This window comes from Panthera pardus, unplaced genomic scaffold (assembly GCF_024362965.1).
Source record: "Panthera pardus isolate Hobbes unplaced genomic scaffold, ASM2436296v1 HiC_scaffold_27, whole genome shotgun sequence".
Taxonomy (NCBI): Eukaryota; Metazoa; Chordata; class Mammalia; order Carnivora; family Felidae; genus Panthera; species Panthera pardus.
Window position 1 is genome coordinate 89,134,250 of NW_026526843.1, and position 20,551 is coordinate 89,154,800.

At 36.8% G+C, this 20,551-nt stretch overlaps 1 protein-coding gene across 2 annotated transcripts in view; it reads right to left on the minus strand.

Annotated features, from left to right (window-relative positions):
- USP9X (ubiquitin specific peptidase 9 X-linked) overlaps positions 1-20,551 on the minus strand; it is a 129,914-nt gene that overhangs the window by 39,800 nt on the left and 69,563 nt on the right. For both annotated transcript variants that reach the window (XM_019417299.2, XM_019417297.2), the window contains exons 16-25: positions 18,607-18,949; positions 16,113-16,208; positions 15,484-15,695; positions 14,305-14,545; positions 13,822-13,971; positions 12,526-12,646; positions 4,636-4,766; positions 4,167-4,445; positions 2,080-2,205; positions 1,042-1,167 (exon numbers count right to left, since the gene is read on the minus strand). In XM_019417299.2, the coding sequence (XP_019272844.1) occupies positions 1,042-1,167; positions 2,080-2,205; positions 4,167-4,445; positions 4,636-4,766; positions 12,526-12,646; positions 13,822-13,971; positions 14,305-14,545; positions 15,484-15,695; positions 16,113-16,208; positions 18,607-18,949 (1,825 nt within the window). The remainder of the gene's footprint in view (positions 1-1,041; positions 1,168-2,079; positions 2,206-4,166; positions 4,446-4,635; positions 4,767-12,525; positions 12,647-13,821; positions 13,972-14,304; positions 14,546-15,483; positions 15,696-16,112; positions 16,209-18,606; positions 18,950-20,551) is intronic.

Consider the following 20,551-nt stretch of genomic DNA (forward strand, 5'->3'; position numbering starts at 1 on the left):
GACCAGTTTAGAATAGTATGGAAATGACTACAATAGACAATGAAGTCTAATTCCAGTATTTTTCTACATCCCAAGGACGGAGTATTTTTCTACATCATCCAAGGAGGACACTGAGAATACCACTTGCTTTTTTGTCCTTCAGGCTTCTCAGGACCTTCTGAATAATCATTCCTTTCTCAAGAACCACTCTAGCACTGCAGAGTTAGGAACTTAGGACTAGTTCCAAAGCGTAGTGTACGTATAGTGCCGTTTTATTTGAAAGCAACTGTCTTGGCCAATCAATCATTCAGGAAGGTTTTACAATCTAAAATATGCTTCGGTAGGTAGTTATTAAATTCTAATTTGACTTTATCAAAAAGTAGTAATTACACTACATGCCTAAAATAGAATAAACATTCAAATACTAGCCCACGCACTGTACCAGACAGATGCTATAGGACTCCAACATATATCCTGGGAAAAACAGGGTTACATTGGCCATAACAAGGAGGCTCTACCGAGCTGCGAAGTTCCTACAGTTTAATTTCCTCTTCTAAATATGCATAGTGGTTATCAAAGGCAAGGTACATAGGACAGGAAATCAAAGAGTCAAACACAGACTTGCTTCTGTAAATAAATTGGCTGACACTTTCTACTTTTGACGGCTTTAAGAGAATCAAAAATATTTAAGCACCAGGATACCACAGCTGACAGTTACCTAAACGAATATTTAGGACAGAGACATTAGGACAGAAAAATGAAAGAAGAATGGAGAGAATGGGAAAAAACACATTCAACACGAGATCATTGTATCTCACCTTAGTGAGAAGTAGAAAAGGTTTCTTATTTTAAAAAAGCAGCCTCATGGCAGGATTCTGAAGTACTTTATTTCAAAAGTAAAATTTTACGGTATTCTCATCTTACCTATAGCTACCCTCTAATTTTCAGCCATTAAGATGCAAATGATTGCATTTTTAAAGATAGCAGATGTAATAATTTGGGCCTCGTGCACAATTAAACAACATTTATTTAAAAGGAAAACATTTTTGAGGTAATTCTTACCTTCTCATAAATTTTAGTGATTTCCTCATTTGGGCTAAATACTAGCTGTAGGGCCCCACATCCTGATGCCCAGATAATTTTCTGAATAGCTCTAATTACACAAATATCAGGCATATATCTTGAAGCCTGCAAGACAATAAATAATAAAAAACTGTTTGATAGAATATTAGAGTAAGATATTAACAAGGAAAAAATGCTTCTCCTTATAAAGGAGATAGGAATGGCTATAAAGCAGTACCATTATTTTTAGGTTCCCAAATTGCTTTTGTCCTTTCCTCCCCCCCCCCCCCCCCATTTAACAGCAATACGAGAAATTATCTGGCCCTATACTACTTTCAGAAGAACCTTAAAATGACTACAAAGATGACCCACATCATTATACTCGTTTTTTTAACCCATGAAAAATGAAAACCAAGTCCACACAAACACCTGTATAGGATGGTCACAGCAGCTTTACTCACAGCCAGAACAGGGAAATTATCCAAAAGTCCCTCGCCAAGTGTACAAATGTGGAATACTCACAATGGGATACTACTCACAGCAGTAAAGAGGAATGGACTAATCAATGGTCCACACAGCACAGACAATTCTCAATGTCATTATGCGGAGTGGAAGAAGCCAGACATGAAAGAATACACACACTGCACAAAATTCTAGAAAATGAAAACTATTCTATACTGACAAAAGATGACTGGTTACCTGGGGTTAAGGAGTAGAGGAAAGAAGGATTGCAAAGGGGAATACAGAGCAATGGAAATGATGGTGGACTTAAACATACATGCATTTGTCAAAATTGAATTACATACTTTAAGGATGCTGTTTATTGTACATGAAGAGGATTCTAACTGGAAAGTACTAACATTGATATTAGATAAAATTCATATTAAGGGAACTCTAGAGTGAGACAGTGACTAAAGTGGGCCTAGGAAAACTGAGCCCTAAATTGTGATAAGGGTTATTTCTTAATTAAACAGAGGGTCAAAAGTGGGAAGAAACAAACCTTGCAGGATTTCAGAGCTTAAAAACTTTAATACTAACCTCATCAGATATTTGCTGAGCAAGACGAATTGACACATTTCTAAGCATGCATTCAGATGATGGATTAGGAATGCTCTGAAGGGCACTTTGTAGCACCACAGCTTGATCATGAGTAACTTGGTTGACCTAAAAAAACATAACCATTTTACCTGGAAGTAAGTTGTGCAGAGCTCCCACCCATCACCACTCCCTCAAGATGACCCCCCTTCCATATATACATACACATTGGAGAACCACAGGGACTTACACAAAAAGTCCATCTTGCAAACAATGTGGGCTTCCACTTTTTCTTGTGCTACTTAGTGCTACATGTCCCTCTGCAAATGCCCATTCTAGCTCAATTCAACTTGTGTCTCTACATCTGGGCTCAGCATAACTTGTAGAGGTAAGAGATAAACTGAAGTGATGGTTCCACAACCCTATCTAGAGGCTCAATAAATTACTCCATGTCTCTTACGTGCATGCTCCTGGGAGACCCTGCTCCCAGTTCCCCTGGTCATCATTTGTCTTCTTTGAAAACGAGAAACATTAAGGAATTTTCATAACAGAATAAAATTACCAATGTATGAAAGGTACCACTGTTCTATTTAATAGTATAACCGAGTTTTTAAACCTATTAAAAAAACTCGTACTTATTAGCCAGGCCATTCTGACTGCCTTTCAAGTTAACTCCTTTTCTCTATGTTGTAGGAAATACTTAGTATTTAAGACATGTCTGTTTTACTAAGTTTGCCTTTGGCTCCTTAATAAACTGTGTGTTCCTTGAGATTAGAGACTATTATTTATAAACCTTTGTATCTACAGTGGCATATTTTCTGAATAAATCTTGGGAGAAAAGTGAAAGTGTAATCACTTTCTGCGTACTTCATTAAGCACCTGTGTCAAGGACCATGGTTTGAATCTGTTTATCTTAATATAGAAGCACTATTTTTTATCCCAACCAACATGGGACCCTAAAAAACAATATAAACTTAGGCCATTTGTTTTTCTTTACTGTTTTAAAGGAAAACTTCTTACATATACAAGAGGGGAGAGAACAGTATTATAAACTCTCACATACCCACAGCCCAGCTTCGATAATTATGAAAGAAGGACCAAGAGTGTTTTATCTAACCACTCCCTCTCACTTTCCAATCCCTCCAACACCAGAATTATTTTGAAGCAAATCCTGGATATCATATAGTTTCATCTGTAATATATCAGCAATTATTTTTTTAAATGTTTATTTTGAGAGAGAATGAGTAGGGGAGGGGCAGAGAGAGGGAGAGAGAATTCCAAGCACACTCCATGCTCAGCACAGAGCCCAACACCAGGCTGGATTTCATGATCTCATGGTTCATGAGCCAAAGTCAAGAGTCAGAAGCTCAATGGAATGAGCCACCCAGGTGCTCCTCAGCAATTATTAAAAACAAAAAGGGAGGGGCACTTCCTTTAAAACATAACCATAATATCATTATCACACCTAAAACAATTATAAATGCTATTTTCACGATATATATTACTCGGTATCACAGATTTATCATATTACAGATCTAATCAATATTCCAATTCCCTGATTAAGACCTAAGCCATTTACAAAAGAAAGAATCTATATTCCTGAAGGTTTTATCTTCTTTGGCCACTTATGATGAATACAGAAGACCTCAAATTTTAGTCAGAATGAAGTGGAGCAAGGATACCACCAAGGCAAAGACAGATTAAGAATAAGTTCAGACCTGAAGGTTAAGCCTATCAAGATGGGAAGAGAGGCTGGCCACAGGCTAAGTCAATTACAACTTTCTTATTACCAACTGTATCTTCATATAACTGCTAGCTACAAATTAATAAGAGATTCATATGCAGTTTTTATCAGGTTTAAAATAGCTGAAAGTCAAAGTTTAAAGGAACAGGGAGGAATTGTACTCTTAAAATTAGAGGATAGTCAGTAAAAAGCACTTTCACTTTCAATACAAATATCATTTAATAGAAGAAAACCTTTAAAATAGGGTACCACTGGAAAGGAACTTGAAACATTCTGAATCACCTCTGAACTCAAACTTTAAAAATTACTATTACTATAAATAAGACATTTTTAAAAAGTCTATTACCGATGTCATGGGATTCACGCCTTCTACACCTGGCTGACAAGCTTCTGCCACAGCTCGAACGTGGCCATAGCCAATGGCAGTTAGCAACAGTTTGGCTATTTTAAGAGCATTGAGGTAAGCACCCCTTCGAGTTTCCATATCTGCATTTGGTAGGAAGTTATTTCTGGTTAGCATGCTCAGGACAAGGGGTAGGCCACCACTTTTTAAGAAGTGAAACTGAAAATCAGAGGAATCATCAGCCAGAGGTGCACCAGCAGGCATTAACAAGGCATAGACTACCTGGAAAAAGAAAAGAACTATATTAAAAGGGTTTAAAAAGGTAATTTCTATTTTCCCTATCATCATTGTGAAGAAATTCTTGACCATTTGAAAAATTTTTCATTATAAATTGTATCCACGTTCTTCACAATACCATGTAAAAGGTCAAGTTCAAAGAACATTAAGTAAATTCAAAAGGGAAAAAACTGACCTCTGTTAGGTATAGCACTTGTGAGGCTGAAGGACCAAAGAAAAGCGAGTCAAGAGATGGACTAAGGCTGCTTTCTCCAAGTTTGGCATGGTCTAAACAAATAGCTCTTAATTTTTCTATTGTTGTGCTATCTGTAAGAAAACAGGAGATATGGTCTAAAAACATAATTCATGCATTCATAGTACTTCACTTTTGATATTTTGAAGACTACTTTAATATGGCATAACAATCAATTCACTGAATTACAGGCTCATACTTCTCAAGAAATAGCCAGATCTGGATTAAAAATAATAATAAACATTACAATGAACCAGGACTCTCTAATCAGTCAACCCAAACATGAGGCAGTCTCCACTAAAAGATCTCAAATCAACATGCCTCTTCAGCCAGTGGAAACCTAAAAAATACAGTACACTTCAAAAGGAAGTAATTCTTATTGAAAAGAACAAGATAAAAAATGAGAAGCCCTTCCTTCCAACTTCTCTATTATTAACCTTTATGACACTATCCGCTAACTGGTTTATTTTCCTGAAAGGGGCTTAGTGGTTACCTTAGAAACTGAACTTTAACAGGAAAGATGGGAAGAAAAAAAAAAAAGGAACATAGGGACCCTCCATCTAACACAACTTCACCTTTATGAAAAGAGGCAAAAAGCAAAAATAGCACTCAGTGTTTATTCTGCAGAGAACTGTTAAAGAGGCAGCATACAGCCCTGAGCAGCGAGAGTGGCCACGCCAAGCTCCTTCCCTGGGAACTACACTCAGCATCAAGCCGCCAGAGCTTCGAGCTGCCTCTGTGAGTGAGCATCTATGCTCTTTCTTAATTTGTGCATCTGTTAAAACAAGATGTGCCCTTAGGTATCAGAAAAGCCTAAGAGGTTAACTGGGAACACTCAAAAATTTTTCCACATAAATGGTAAATGCCTCTTTGCTTTATACCAGTTTTGGCTTATAAAAGTTTTCATAGGAACACTCTACTTTGGAGTAGCAGGAGAAACCTGTAATGATTAATGTTAACCTCAAAGCAAGCACAGTTTTTTTTTTTTCCCTTCATGGTATTAAAATACAAGTTTCTTTTAAATCATAGTGAAAAGACCGTTAAAAAAAATACCATGATACAACTTGGCATTGGCTACCAAACATTCACACTTAAGAATAGTCCATCAACTTTAGAACGTACTTTACTGTTTGCAAATTTTTATATAAATTCTAGTTAACATACAGTGTAATATTGGTCTCAAGAGCAGAATTTAGTGATTTATCACTTACATACAACATCCAGTGCTCATCCCAACAAGTGTCCATCTTAATGCCCATCACCCATTGAACCCACCCCTCAACCACCTCCCTCCATCAACACTCAGTTTGTTCTCTATCATTAAGAGTCTCTTACGGTTTGCTAAGAAGTACTCTGTTGATCAAATTATCTCCCAAGTAATTAAATGCGCTATGATTAAAACACCACTTGATAAGTAAGATTGCTTTAAAAAAATTAAAAGCTTTTTTGAAGAATAAAGATCTATTACTATAATTTCCATAGCCTAGAAATAAATACCTTACCAAAAAAAATCTTCAGTTTGTTTTATAATTGATGGTTTTCCCTTTTCTGAAGAGATACTGACATATAATGTACCTAAAATATTAACTTATCATCAAACATCTGTGAATAGCTTCTCAGGTCATTAGTCATCCCCTGTATTATTTTTAAAGATTTTAAAAAATTATTATTTAGTTATTTGGTGACAGAGAGTGAGCAAGCAAGTGTGAGCAGGGAAGGGAGAGAGGGAGAGAGGGAGAGAGGGAGAGAGAGGGAGAGAGAGGGGGAGAGAGGGGGAGAGAGAGGGGGAGAGAGGGGGAGAGAGGGGGAGGGGGGGGGGGAGGGGGGGGGAGGGGGGGGAGGGGGAGGGGAAGGGAGGGGGAGGGGGAGGGAGAGAAAATCCCAAGAAGGCTCTGCATTGTTAGTGCAGAGCCCGATGCAGGGCTCGAACCCACAAACTGTGAGATCATGACCTGAGCCGAGATCAGGAGTTGGAAGCTTAACTGACTGAGCCACCCAGGTGCCCCTTCCCCTGTATTATTTTAACTGGTGAGTAAAATGACATTGTGTCATTTTACCAGTTGCATATTATTAGGCATTTAGGTTGTTTCCAATATATATATTTTTTAAACACTCAAGATCCTAGCAGCTAAATCTTGCAATTATTTATTTCATCAGGAATAAATCCTGCAAGCAGAATCACCAACGTCCAAGACCTCTGCATATATCATCAAATTGCTTTCTAAAAAACAAATTCATATGCTGTATGAGAATGTCTTGCTTGGTTTAAAAATATTGAGTGAAGGATGAAGGCAAAAGGGAGTAGGAGGAAATACAAACTAAGAAAAAGCAGTGAATACTAAGCAAATCATTTAATGTTGCATTATGTTATTCACCTGTGCTATGTAAACCAAATGATCATTAGTGGCTATTCCAACTATAGCATTCTTCAATCTAAATGATCTCAGATGCCCAATGATATGCAAAGCTCATTTCACACAACATGGAAAACGGAGAAAAATTTAAACCGTCCACAATCCTGTCATCCAGATATAGTTAAGATTTTAGTTTATTCCCTTGTCTTTCAAAAAGATACCTAACCTAATCAATTATATGTTGCAGTGGATTATTAAAATGTATAGAAAACGCACAGTAACACAGACTTATAACAGTATAAATGCCAACCGCCTGCATGTGAAACCTAGAACTGTCATTTAAGCTACATGTCCCTAGTCAAGTAACTTAACAGCTGGGTCTCGGTTTCCCCATCTTTAAAATATAGATTAAAAATAGTTAATAGCTTCATAGGGATGTTGTGAGGCTTCAATGAGCTAATAAATATGAAGTGCTTATAATGGATTCCAACATATTTTAAGATATTAATTAGACCAAACTAGTGGGAAAAAAGGAAGCACTGAATAGGAAAAGCAACTCATTGTGCTTCGTAAAGCTGTGTACATTTTAACCACCCAGTATGAAGGAAGAATCTGTTTTCCTGGTGCATGTAGGGAAAGGACACAGGAACTCCTGAGTACAGTCTAAATTACAAGAGATTAAATTACCTACACAGAGAAGACTGGAGAACATTACATTCTAAGTTTAACAGCAACCCATACCGGAAGCACCTGACTTCAGGCAGATTCAGAATGAACGAAGAGAGGTAAAGTTGATGGCTTGGAAAAAAGCTATTAATTCCATCTTGGTGTTCTCCCCCTTTAAAATATATGCAGCAAGTGTGTACAAACACTAAATGATTATCTGCGTCTTTTCTTAAAGGAAGGAGAGCACGTGCACAAGCAGGTGTTTATGTGCATGTAGCAACCATAGTCACAGTGAGTTTAACATTTTGTTGAATACTCATTAAGTATCAGTCATTAGGCAATAGGTTTTCCATATGCCACTCATGTAATCCCTGTAATCCCATGAAATAGTTATTAGCCCAGTTACATAAATAAGGAAGTTTTGAAAGACAAAGAAAACATGTTGAAGGCATGGAATAGCAACTTGAATCAGAACTTGAACTCAAGTCCATCTGTGTCCAAAGCCTGATTTGTCTACTGTAATATGAATATGGAAAGGTCTACTGGCCTTTTCAAATTTAGGTACTATACTTTGAAATATGAAAAAAGCACTCTTGCTTGAGCTACTGGCAAGAGCTTACTCTGTGGTGGCATTATGCGCAAATCATGAGATCGGAGATTCTAGGGTGTTTTCAAGTACGCTGTGAAGGATGACTCTGCATACATAAAGCAACAGTAACTGTTACTCAAACACTAGTAAATAAGACAATACAAATCCTAAATAATACAACAGGTAAGGGTTAAGGATTAAATTAAATGGTTGAGAGAAGCTTTAGTTAAGAACCTAAATACTTGAACTGATTATGTCTCATAGGAATCAGAAAACAAGATGGGAAATGTCAACATGATGTTTGCTTTAGAAAAAGGAGATAATGGTAACACAAAGCAGTTTTAACAATTACCTGGGACAATTATTGAACTGTTTTTATCAGCAATGAATCCACAAACCACACCACAAAGAGAATGATTACAAAATATACAATATCAAAAGGACATACAAATAGGAGATGAAGAAACATTAGAAAGATATGAACAAATCAAATCATTGAAGGTATAGAGGAGATGGAAGACAGATAATCTGGCTTCGATGAACCAGGAAGCACTTGTGAGGGGAAGAGGGTACTTAGTAAGTTAATGCGCCCACTGAATCCTAGAAAAGCTAAGAATATGAAAACAATAGGTAGTTGGGAAAGTAGAGATGAATCAAAGACCAAACCAAAGTTGCTGAAGTCTGCATACATAAGCCATGCCCCATCCCAACAACAAATTGATGAAAATGGGAAGAAAACAGCTCAGAAATGTAGAGACAGATACAAATATGAAATGGCGAGAGACCAAGAAGCTGGAGTAGGACCAGTATGAACCCGTGTTTTTTCCTAATAGAGACAGACACAGAAACTGATAGAGATGTGCATTAACTTCCTCAATTTAATGAAAAGGCCTAGAAACAAGATACCCCAGTATTAAACCCAATTTAGTTCTCAGATTTTGTTCCTAAATATCCTCTATCATCACTGAAAGGAGAAATGGCTGACTACAGGGCTAGGATAAAGTACTAGATGAGCTGCAAACATCTTTTACCAGAAAGTAATAACATACTCAAATAATGATGAGGCTATATAACAAGGCATTAGGTCCATCCAATGACCACATCTGGGACAACTGAACATCAAAATCAGTTATGATTATAATAGCTATAACCCAACAGGGTTATATATACATATAAAACACAACAAATGGGGTTCTACTTTGCCAACCAATAAACGAAGAAAGAAAAATCAAGTAAAACGAAATCACCATGTTGTAACCATCACAGGAAGAACCCATTCAGGCAATCATCACAAAGAATGGTAAAACAAGTAAAAGTTTGAGGAGGAAAAAGTTACAGGGTCTCAAAACATCTCTCCAAAAACAGGAAAAATAACTTTACATTGGAGAAACTTGACAGGTATCAATTAAGTGATCTTGGATAATGTCACCAATAAAGGACAAATGGACATGTGCCTCCTGATAGAATGCTCTTAGAAAGACAGAGCATCACATAAGTGGTACTGACAAAATGTACAACCTGTATATAACCATCAGGAAACAGACAAAACCCCAAACAAACACATTCAACACCACTGATCCATGCTTTTCAAAACCGTCTAAGTCATAAAAGACAAAGACTGAGAAACTGCTCCAGATTAAAGATACCAACGAATGATGCAATATAAGAACCTAAATTGGACCCTCAACCAGAAAACACTGTTGTAAGGTTCATTATTGGGAAAATGTGTGTAAGGTCTGTAAATTATAATAAATTATCAATGCTATATATTTTCTGATACTGTGGTAGTATTAAGAGAATGTCCTTGTTCTTAGAAAGCAATACGTATTCAGGGATAAAAAGATACGGTATCTACAACTTGTTCTCCAAAGGAGATCATCAATCTCTGATGCAGATGAGAGAGAGAGATGTAACAACTATAGCAAAATGTTAACAACTATTGAATCTGGGGAAGGGAAGATTGTACTATTCTTTGTAAGTTTGAAGTTATTTCAATAAGAATAACAGGTTTTTTAAATGCTTATTTTATTTATTAAGAATTTTTTTTTTCAATGTTCTGAGAGAGAAACAAGAGTATGAGTGGGGGAGGGGCAGAGGCAGAGAGAGGAGGAGGCACAGAATCGGAAGCAGGCTCCAGGCTCTGAGCTGTCAGCACAGAGCCCGACGCGGGGCTTGAACTCATGAATGCTGAGACCACGACCTGAGCCAAATTCAGAAGCTTAACCAACTGAGCCAACCAGGTACCCCTTTAATGTTTATTTTTGAGGGGAGGGAGGGGCAAAGATAGAGGGGGACAGAGGATCTGAAGTGGGCTGTGCGTGGACAGCAGAGAATCTAATGCGGGGCTTGAACTCACTAACTGTGAGATAGTGACCTGAGCTGAAGTTGGATGCTTAACCAACTGAGCCACCAAGAGGCCCCAGAAAAAGTTTTTAATAGGAAAAAGGGACTCTACAAAAAGCAGAGACAAGCAGGGAACAGAATACAATAATGTATCTACCAGTAATAGCTTTCAGGGTAATAAGTACAGTCTGTTAAGTTGTAACACTTCTTTCTAAAACCCCAATTAGCTCACATTCAAATGGCAAACAAAAGGGTGTCAGTATGATGTGAAAGGTGAGCTTGCTCACACGTGATTTCTCCCAGACAATGGGAGCCAGTATAGCAGGAGAAGAAGTGTAACTTTTAAGAACAACCAAACCCAAACCCAACTAACCAAAAACCCCTTGGCCTGGCAGCTGTGCAGGACGAAGCCCTTTTAACTTTTTAGGAAAATGAAAAGTGAGCACCTTCCCCGGTACACTCCCAGCCTTTCATGACTCTTGGCAGGCTTTACTTTGTTCTGTGCCCACTTTAATGGTAGCTCATCTGTCTCTGAGCTCCACTTCCATCTTTATTATAATCTCAGCACTATCAACTCATCAATTTCTATTGTTCCCATGTCTTTTATGAAGACTCTTGAGGCAGTCTTCAGCCATACTCAACTATCTGGTGGGCTGTTCAAGTTATCTCTGAAGACACTAATTATTTTTACTCGTGCTATTTAAACTCTATGTGACAGGGCTGCCTAGTCTAGGATATTACAGCCCAAGCAGGGTGAAGAAGACATTCATGGGGGAGGGGAGAAAAAAAAATAAGAAAAAAATCAAGAAAGGCCCAAGATATAGGAACCTGAGAATAGGGATCCTGCCATAGAAAGAAACCACCAGATATGAGGAGGAGGAGGAGGAGGAGGAGGAGGAAGACGAGGAAGAGGAAAAGCTCTAGAAAATAGTGAAACCTAACAGATTATATAATGCAAATAATAATGGGAACTTATTTTGAGAAGTTACTAGAAGATATGTGGGATGAACTAGTGATAGGTGTATAGAAAATTAAGAAAACGAAAAGGGGAAATCATTAAATCCAGAACAAAGTTGTCAGTAATCCAGGCAAACAACTTCTCACCAAATGTAAATCTACATTTTAGTGTCCCAGTTAGTGGTGGACTCGACCACGTGACCCTGAGATCAAGACTTGCATATTCTCTCAAATGAGCCAGCCAGGTGCTCCTTTAGTGTCAATTTTAGGTAAGAATTCAAGCAAAAATGGGGAGGATGTGAGTATAAAGTTTTCATCTCCGTAAAAAACTCAGTAGGTATCCAAAATTGATACATACAGTTTAAGAGATTTATAGACATAATAGCAATATCCATATACAAGAAAAGAGTTGCACGTTAAAGTGGTTGTCTCTAAGGAATAAAAAAGGAGCAGTGCCACAGAGGACACATGGCCCATAGTACGGTGCAGAGGTCAGCACGTTTTTTCTGTAAAGAGCCAGACAGTAAATATTTAAGGCTTTGCAGGCCATAGCATGTTGGCCACAACTACAGAGCTCTACGGTTTTAAAACAAAAGCAGCCACAGATAGTATATAAGTGAATGGGCATGGCTGTACACTGATAAAAGTTTGTTTAGGACACTAAAATGTAAATTTCATACAATTTACATAAGCTATAAAATGGTATTCTCTTAATTTTCTCCCCCCACCTATTTAAAAATGTAAAAACCATCCTTGGCTCCTGGGCCGTACAAAAGCAGGCAGTGGGCTGTATTTTGCCATTTCCTGACATGGTATTCTATACCACAAAGTATGTTCCATCTAGAAACAGAATTTATTAATATACCACATTATTGTCCAGCATGTACTTCACGAACATTACACATATAAAAAAAAAATTCTTACCTGGCGGCATAAGTTTCATAAGTACTCTTGCTCCATCTCTAAGAGGCGGCATATTTAGGCTGCTACCTAAGTCTGCAACTTGCCAAAGGAAAGAGATGTATCTGGGATGTAGTGACATAATCTAGAATACACAATACACAAAATATTGACCTATAAATTATACGTCCCCCAATAAAAGAACCCCCAAATAAATTAATTTCCAGTTTTGTTTATTTCATTTCTACTCTCTAAAAAGGCCTGCCTTACCCATCTTCCCACCTGTATAAATCCTTCACAATGCAGACTGAATATATTACCCGAGCCATCTTCGGTAATTTCTGTGTGACAGCTCTTTTACTATTTTGTTACATTATTTCTCTCATGCCTACAAGTTAGACTCTATACATACAAAAGGCTGTCATGCCTGCTAATAAATTCCTAATTCAATTGTTGTAGGGGGCCAATTCTTCTGACACTGGAGTGGCTGGTTATCACCATAGCCATTAAAATTTTCTTGGGGAGGGGAAGTAAGAGAGGAATCAGGGTTTCTTAACATACGAGATATGTAACTGACTTGAGAAAGATTATAGACATTTTCCTACAGAAACAGTTGTGAAGAAAGGGTTCATTTCTGTGGTACAAATACAAAATACAGTGGTAGTTTTCTAAGTTTATACATTCAATAGTTATAATTACGCTGTATAATAGATAATTTTATGTAAACATATTATTGTATCTAAAGGGAATTTTTTTTTTTTAAGGTTTACTTAATTTTGAGAGCGCAACCATGAGTGGGGGGGGGGAGATCTATTCTGAAGCTGATGGTTAACTATACAGTTCTTTGATATTTTGCTTCATTAAACTAAGCTTCTCAACAAAAAAGAACTATTCTGTATATAGCTAGAGCCCTTGAACAACATGGGTTTAAACTGCACAGGTTCACTTACACAGATTTTTTCCCCAGAAGTACAGTAAATGTTTTCTCTTTATGATTTTAACATTTTCTTTTCTGTAGCTTATTGTAAAAATACAGTATATAATACATACATTCAGTATAAACCAGTGAAAACACAATAAACAATACCTGTAACATATGAAATAACATGTTCATCAACTGTTCATGTTGCTGGTAAGGCCTCCAGTCAGCACTAGGCTATGAATAGTTAAGTTTTGGGGGAGTTTTGAAGTTATACGTGAATTTTCCACTGCATATGGGGCAGGGAGCAGGTGGTTGATACAAGGTCAAACCTTATTTCTTTATTCTCAAAGAACCTCGCATAATGCCTTGCATACAGTAACTCAAAACCATCTACTCACCACCCCAGGCAAACAGCTTTCCACTTCTGGATTGGGACCATCACTGTAATGATTCCCATGGTTTCCAGGAGATCCAGTTGAGGAATCAGAAGAGCTATCAGGGCTTGAAGGCATATTGGAACTTATTTGTGTAAGTTTGGCTGTAATTAGCTGAAAATAATACACTAAGTTATTATCAAAAACCAGGAAAAATATGCAAAACAGAAGTCAGTAACGTACCAACAAAAAAAAACCCTACGGGCTATACTTCTAGAAATTCAATTTATAGGTGTTGCCTAATAACCACTTAAATAGTTTTGTTTTTAGAAATCCGTTCTTCTACTATATTGTAAGTACCATAATGCCAGTCTTATGTAGGGTTGTAATCCAAATAACTAATATAGAGCCTCACACATAACATGTCGAATGAAATATTAACTAGTGAAATGAAAAACAGTCTCAGGTTTGACTTTCTTGAAAAGGTTGGCAACTGTAGATACTTACCGATTTATCTTTTAAGTTTAATTGTCCAATTAACTTTCTGTCATCTGCAGGATCTATCAGTTCACCACCCACAAAGAGCTCAATTTTTGTATGGGCAACATTGGCTTTAATACGATTGAGAATGTATCGTCGTACTGAACCGATCGTATCATTTGTATGAGACCATACATCCAAGTCATCAACTTGTCTGCCCTGGTTTGGAAATCGAACTATAAAAGAGAGGTGTTTACCACGGAAAGCTCTGGGGGGAAGAAAAGAAAAAAAAATCACCCTCATCAGCAGGATTTCCTATCTTCTTATTAAACAAGAAAAAGTGAGTTAAAGGATACGTATTTTTAGGATCTTGAAAATAAAAATTTATAATCAAGAGTTGAACACTCAACCGACTGAGCCATCCAGGTGCCCCTACTGCCCTCTAATTATAAATATTTTAAGCAATCTTTAAAAATACAACAATCCTATCTCATTGTTATTCTTGTACCTATGGTTGCAGAAAATGAGAGGTCTAGTTTTAAGAAATTAAATCAGAGACCTGAGTTAACAATATTCTATGTAATGCCATGAAAATGCAACTCACTAAGACTATTTTTAAATGTGAAAGATACTTTAGCTTGAGAATATTAACAAAAATGCAAAGATGTAAATATTTCGTGAAAAATTATTAATATCAAAATTTAGACGCCGAATATTTGTTGATAATATCTTCTTATAGATAAGACAGAAAAACTAAAATTCACATTCAAGAGGCAACTTAATATAGTTTCATGGTCAACAAAGAGAACTCTTTTAAAATAAATACTGATGGCATTCATTCTATAAACATCTCTAAATTATAAATACTATTTGAATTACTCAATGGTGAGACTTTAACAGAAATACCAGTACATCATTTGGAAGTATTTCTTGACATATCAGCTATCTGTCAAAAGCAGCTTTTAAGAGTTATTTCCAGTTAATTCTCCAATCTGACTATGCAATTATTTTTAACCGTATAAATGAACAGCATCGAAATACTTCCAACTGCAAAATATCCTTGACAAGACTTAACTAACAGGCAATAAAGTGAACGGCAATAAATAAATAGATGGAGAAAACTAGACTTAATGCCCTACCAACAACAAAAAATAGATTCTAGGAAAAATACCAAGTAATTAATTAGTAGATCAGTTATTCACAAACCTTGACATAGGTAGAATTGTTCTTTCCTCGTGATAATCACTGTCACATTCATTTATATATTCCCTTAACACAGTTAACACTCGAACCATTCGAACAGCTTCTTGCCTTGCACAATTAATACTGTCTTTGTCACCATCCAAAACACACAACGTGTCATAAGATGCTTTCAAACGATCAAAGCAAGACTGAATGAAGTCTTCATGGATCACCACCTACAAATAATGGGCCAAATAAAGACAGTCCAAGATACTTTAATTGCCATGATATTTAACCAATGTCTACACTGATAATAAAACACACCACATTTTGTCAAAGGAAGCCAGAGTTATGTAAGTTAACAAGTATAAATTAAAGAATGAGCTTCAAAGTAGGTAGTAAAATCAAAAGATATTCAGTTGATATCTCATGCCATAAATATACACAAAATAATCACTTGAAGTAATCAAGATTCATGTTGTCTAAACAGCATTTTGTGGAATGATAATACAGACAAATATTGTAGGTATACATTTAATCAGAGTTGAAACAAATAACTTAGTTAATTCAGAATTCAAAAAATTCTTATAAGCAAAAGAGTTCGTTAACTAGAACTCTAATTTGTGGACGTTTTAGTGAATGTAAATCCTCACCTGATTGACCTGCAGCCTTGGACCAAGGTTTGTATATATCTCTTTAAGTAGATCTATAGCTCTGCTGGCAATATCATCATTACTTTGAATCACCACCTAGGTTCAAAAAGATTCAAGTGTAAACAACTTTCATGACATATTTTAGGTGGACATTTCAATTCAAACCATATCCATTGAAATATGGATATTTCATACCCATGAAAAACCATTATTTTCAATACAGTATTCCATAATTTAAGGGTATATTTACTTTGATAATCAAGTAAGTCAAGTAAAATTAAGAAACTGAAAAGAGTAATAAAATGCAAAACTCAAGTCTTTGACTAAAGCAATTTAAGAATGGAAGACACATTTTACTAAGAATAAAATATGCTTTGAGTAGTATTAGTGAACCCTGCGAATCAACTTGGTAACCAAGTTGTGAGACTGAAGGAGGAATTCAAATTAGTTAAAAGGAAATAAAAGATATGTTAAAAATTAGTTAAAAAGAAAAGAGTGTGAAAATTAGTTAAAAAGAAACAAAGTGTGAATGAGGGAGAATTCTCAGGGAGAATGAGCAGAGAAAAACAAAAAACAGAAACAAAAAAACTGGCTCTCCCTTGTCCAACCAGTTTTACATTTTGGAGTACTGTATATATTTTTATTTAAATTTTTTTTAACGTTCATTATTTTTGAGAGAGATAAAGAGTGTGAGCGGGAGAAGGGCAGAGAGAGAAAAGGAGGGAGACACAGAATCTGAAGCAGGCTCCAGGCTCTGAGCTGTCAGCACAGAGCCCGATGTAGGGCTCAAACTCACGAGCCATGAGATCATGACCTGAGCTGAAGAAGGATGCTCAACTAACTGAGCCACCCAGGCGCCCCTATAAATTTTTACTTTTAAAAAAGGTTCTGGCTGTTTAAAAATATTGAAACCCACTTAAAGTCTGAAAAATCAAATGACACAGTAAAGAGTCTACAGTTTGCAGAAAAATATATCCAAAACCCAATATAAACTGCTATGAACAAGTCAGATATTTAAAAGTAAAAATAATATATTAATACTATATTGGCACAACATGGAGAGACATTGAGGACATTGTGCTAAGTGAAAAAAGTTCAGAGAAAGACAAATACTGCATGATCTCATGTGTATGTGGTATCTAAAAACAAATAAAAAAACAACTCAGAACAGACTGGCGGTTGCCAGAGGCAGGGAATAGACGAAATGGGTGAAAGTGGTCAAAAGGTACAAACTTCCATTTATAAAATAAATACTGAGGATGTAATGTACAACACAGTGGCTACAGTTAATACTGTACTGCATACTTGAACGTTGCTAGGAGACTAAATTTTCAATGTTTTCATCACAAGAAAAAAATCTGTAATGACTTGTGGTGATGATTGTTAACTAGATTTATTGTGGTGATCATTTCACAATATATACAAATATCAGATCATTATGCTGTGCACCTGAAACTAATATGATGTTGCATCCATTTTATCTCAAGCACATATATATTTTAATACTAAAACGGTGGAGAAGCGCCTGGGTGGCTCAGTTGGTTGAGTGTCCGACTCTGGCTCAAGTCATGATCTTATGGTTCGTGGGTTCAAGCCCTGCGTCCAGCTCTGTGCTGACAGCTCAGAGCCTGGAGCCTGCTTCAGATTCTGTCTCTCACTTACTCTCTGTCCCCCCCCCCCCCCCCCCCAATTCAGGCTCTGTCTCAGTCTCAAAAATAAACATTTAAAAAATTTTTTAATAAAAAAAAAATACAAAGGTGGAAAAATAAGACAGTAATATTTCATTCCCTCGGGTGTTTAAAAACATCACAAGTTAAAACTGTGCCAATAAAGTATACATTTGTAACCCATTCTAAATAGTCTTCTCTTCTGTCCTCTATTTTAGCATTGCATGTATAATAATGTAAAATTAACAATGAAGGAGGGGCGCCTGGGTGGCTCAGTCGGTTAAGCATCCGACTTTGGCTCAGGTCACGATCTCACGGTCCGTGAATTCGAACCCCGCGACAGGCTCTGGGCTGATGGCTCAGAGCGTGGAGCCTGCTTCCAATTCTGTGTCTCCCTCTCTCTCTGCCCCTCCCCCGTTCATGCTCTGTCTCAAAAACAAATAAACGTTAAAAAACAAAACAAAACAATGAAGGAGAAGAAACAGGATCTACACTGAATGAAACAAAAGGAAGAACAATGACTTCTATGGGGGGCAGGGGAATGAAAAATCTATATGGTAAGTATATTTCTAAATACACCTGGAATGATCAGACTCTAAGCCAAGACAAAAAGGATTATCAGTGACAAAACAGGGGAGGGGAAGGGAGAGAGAGAAGAAAAAACCTAATGACAAATGATACAATAAGACAAAAGTGAACTACCACTACCTTCTAGACAAGCAACAGATCAGCATATATACGTAATTTACATGCAAACTTGTGACTCCTTCTCTATTTGAAATATTTCATCAGAAAGAATGTTGACAAAGTTCCTACTTTTCACTTACCCTCCAAAGGTAGTCTAATCCTATTAACTCCAAATCATCCATCATATATGCCCTCCTTTTTGCTACTAGTTTTCCTTCTCGACAATTCACAGCTTTGAAGAATCGCTCAAAACATTTCATTCCGTTTTCAGTTAACAGGGAAGGATCAAGCTGAAGCACGTTACTTTCAAAGAAGTCTTTATTAATATCAGGATCCAAGTCTGGTTCATCTCCCATCAACTTGGAATACCACTTAAAACAGGCTTCACGATCACAAAGGTAAACTGCATTCTCTGCTAAGCACTTCCATATTTGTTTTGCCTGAGGAGCACATAGCCACAGTTGGCCATCCTTCAATAAAAATCTTGGAAAAACATAGAAAATTAGCAATTAGATCTACATAATTTTTATCCTGAAAGGCAATCTAGCAGTATATGTAGAAATAATCCATCTATCGTAATTACGCCTTAATTACAGATAAAAAGATGTCAATTCTTATTGACATCTTAAGCTTACTCATTCCTCAACTTTCATCTTGTAGTAAAAAACCCTTAGGTATTCATTCATTCATTTAACAAGCACATACTGGGCACCTAAAATGTGCCAGGAACTCTGTGAGGTGATTGAACTTAAACTGAATTAAGTATTTGTTTCCTGAACTTAAACAGTTTGGCCTTTGAATCCAGCCATTTCAAAACTATATTTAATGGGGGGCGCCTGGGTGGCTCAGTCGGTTAAGCGTCCGACTTCGGCTCAGGTCATGATCTCTCAGTCCGTGAGTTTGAGCCCCGCATCGGGCTCTGGGCTGACAGCTCAGAGCCTGGAGCCTGTTTCAGATTCTGTGTCTCCCTCTCTCTCTCTCACCCTCCCCTGTTCATGCTCTGTCTCTCTCTGTCTCAAAAATAAATAAAACGTTAAAAAAATTTAAAAAAAAAAACCAACTATATTTAATGGGTTGTTTGACTTTTACCATTCTGCTAATATGCCATTATTGGAAAATGAGGTAGTTCCCAAGTGACTTTCACAGATAACCATTTCATTAACGAATTTTAGGTCAAAACTACTTAAGTTTTAATGCTTCCTGATGGTCTAAGATGCATCACTCAGTACCTCGCCACATTAAACAGAATAACCTACATATGATTTAAACTTTTTATGTCAGTATCTAACAGAATGCTTATCAATTATTCAGTGATGCTCTCTAGGGTCTTTTTAGTATTGTGACTACTGGTTATTAAGACAATGAAGGTGAATTTTGGGACAGTGGCAGTCTCTTCTATCATAGCTTTAGATTTCTTTCAGCATTCCTCCACCCACCCTAACTGCCCTATCGATGAAGTAAAGGAAACGAGACACTTTATTCTGAGTAGCACATAATTTTTAGCTCACATGATGATGATTCCCTGCCCAGTTATAAAGTAAGGTGCATGTATTTCGTGGGAATAGGTTCTCTCATTATCTCAAAGCATTTTGGGATCTCAACTCTAGGGTCTTTGATATTTGAAAAGCTTTGGTGAGCTTAAAGAAGGTATCTAGCACCTTGTCCTACCTAACCCTGCTACTTCTAACTTACAGATATGATCTGCAATGTCCTGTGTGGTAACATGAATTTGTTTTCAAAGTTTTTTGTTTGTTTTTTTTAAAGTACAACAAGCAGAAAACTTTCTTAAAGCAAGAATTCTATTCTCAAGTCTGATATATAAAAGCAGGGCTGCCCTAGTTGTTGGGAAGAGGAGGAAAGAAAGAAGAAATGGGGATCAAATCTCCACCGCTTGTTCAGAAATCTTGGAGGAAGCTCCTTAGAAGCCCTAAGGCTCCAAGACAGATTTCCAAAAATCACTGGTCTAATATAAAGAGCACCGACCCTGAAGTCAGATCCAGTCGAGCAGTGCAATGCCATTATGTATGGGCTTCCAGATATCAAAGAAGCTATTAAGCCATGTCAATCTCCATTTTTTTATGAATC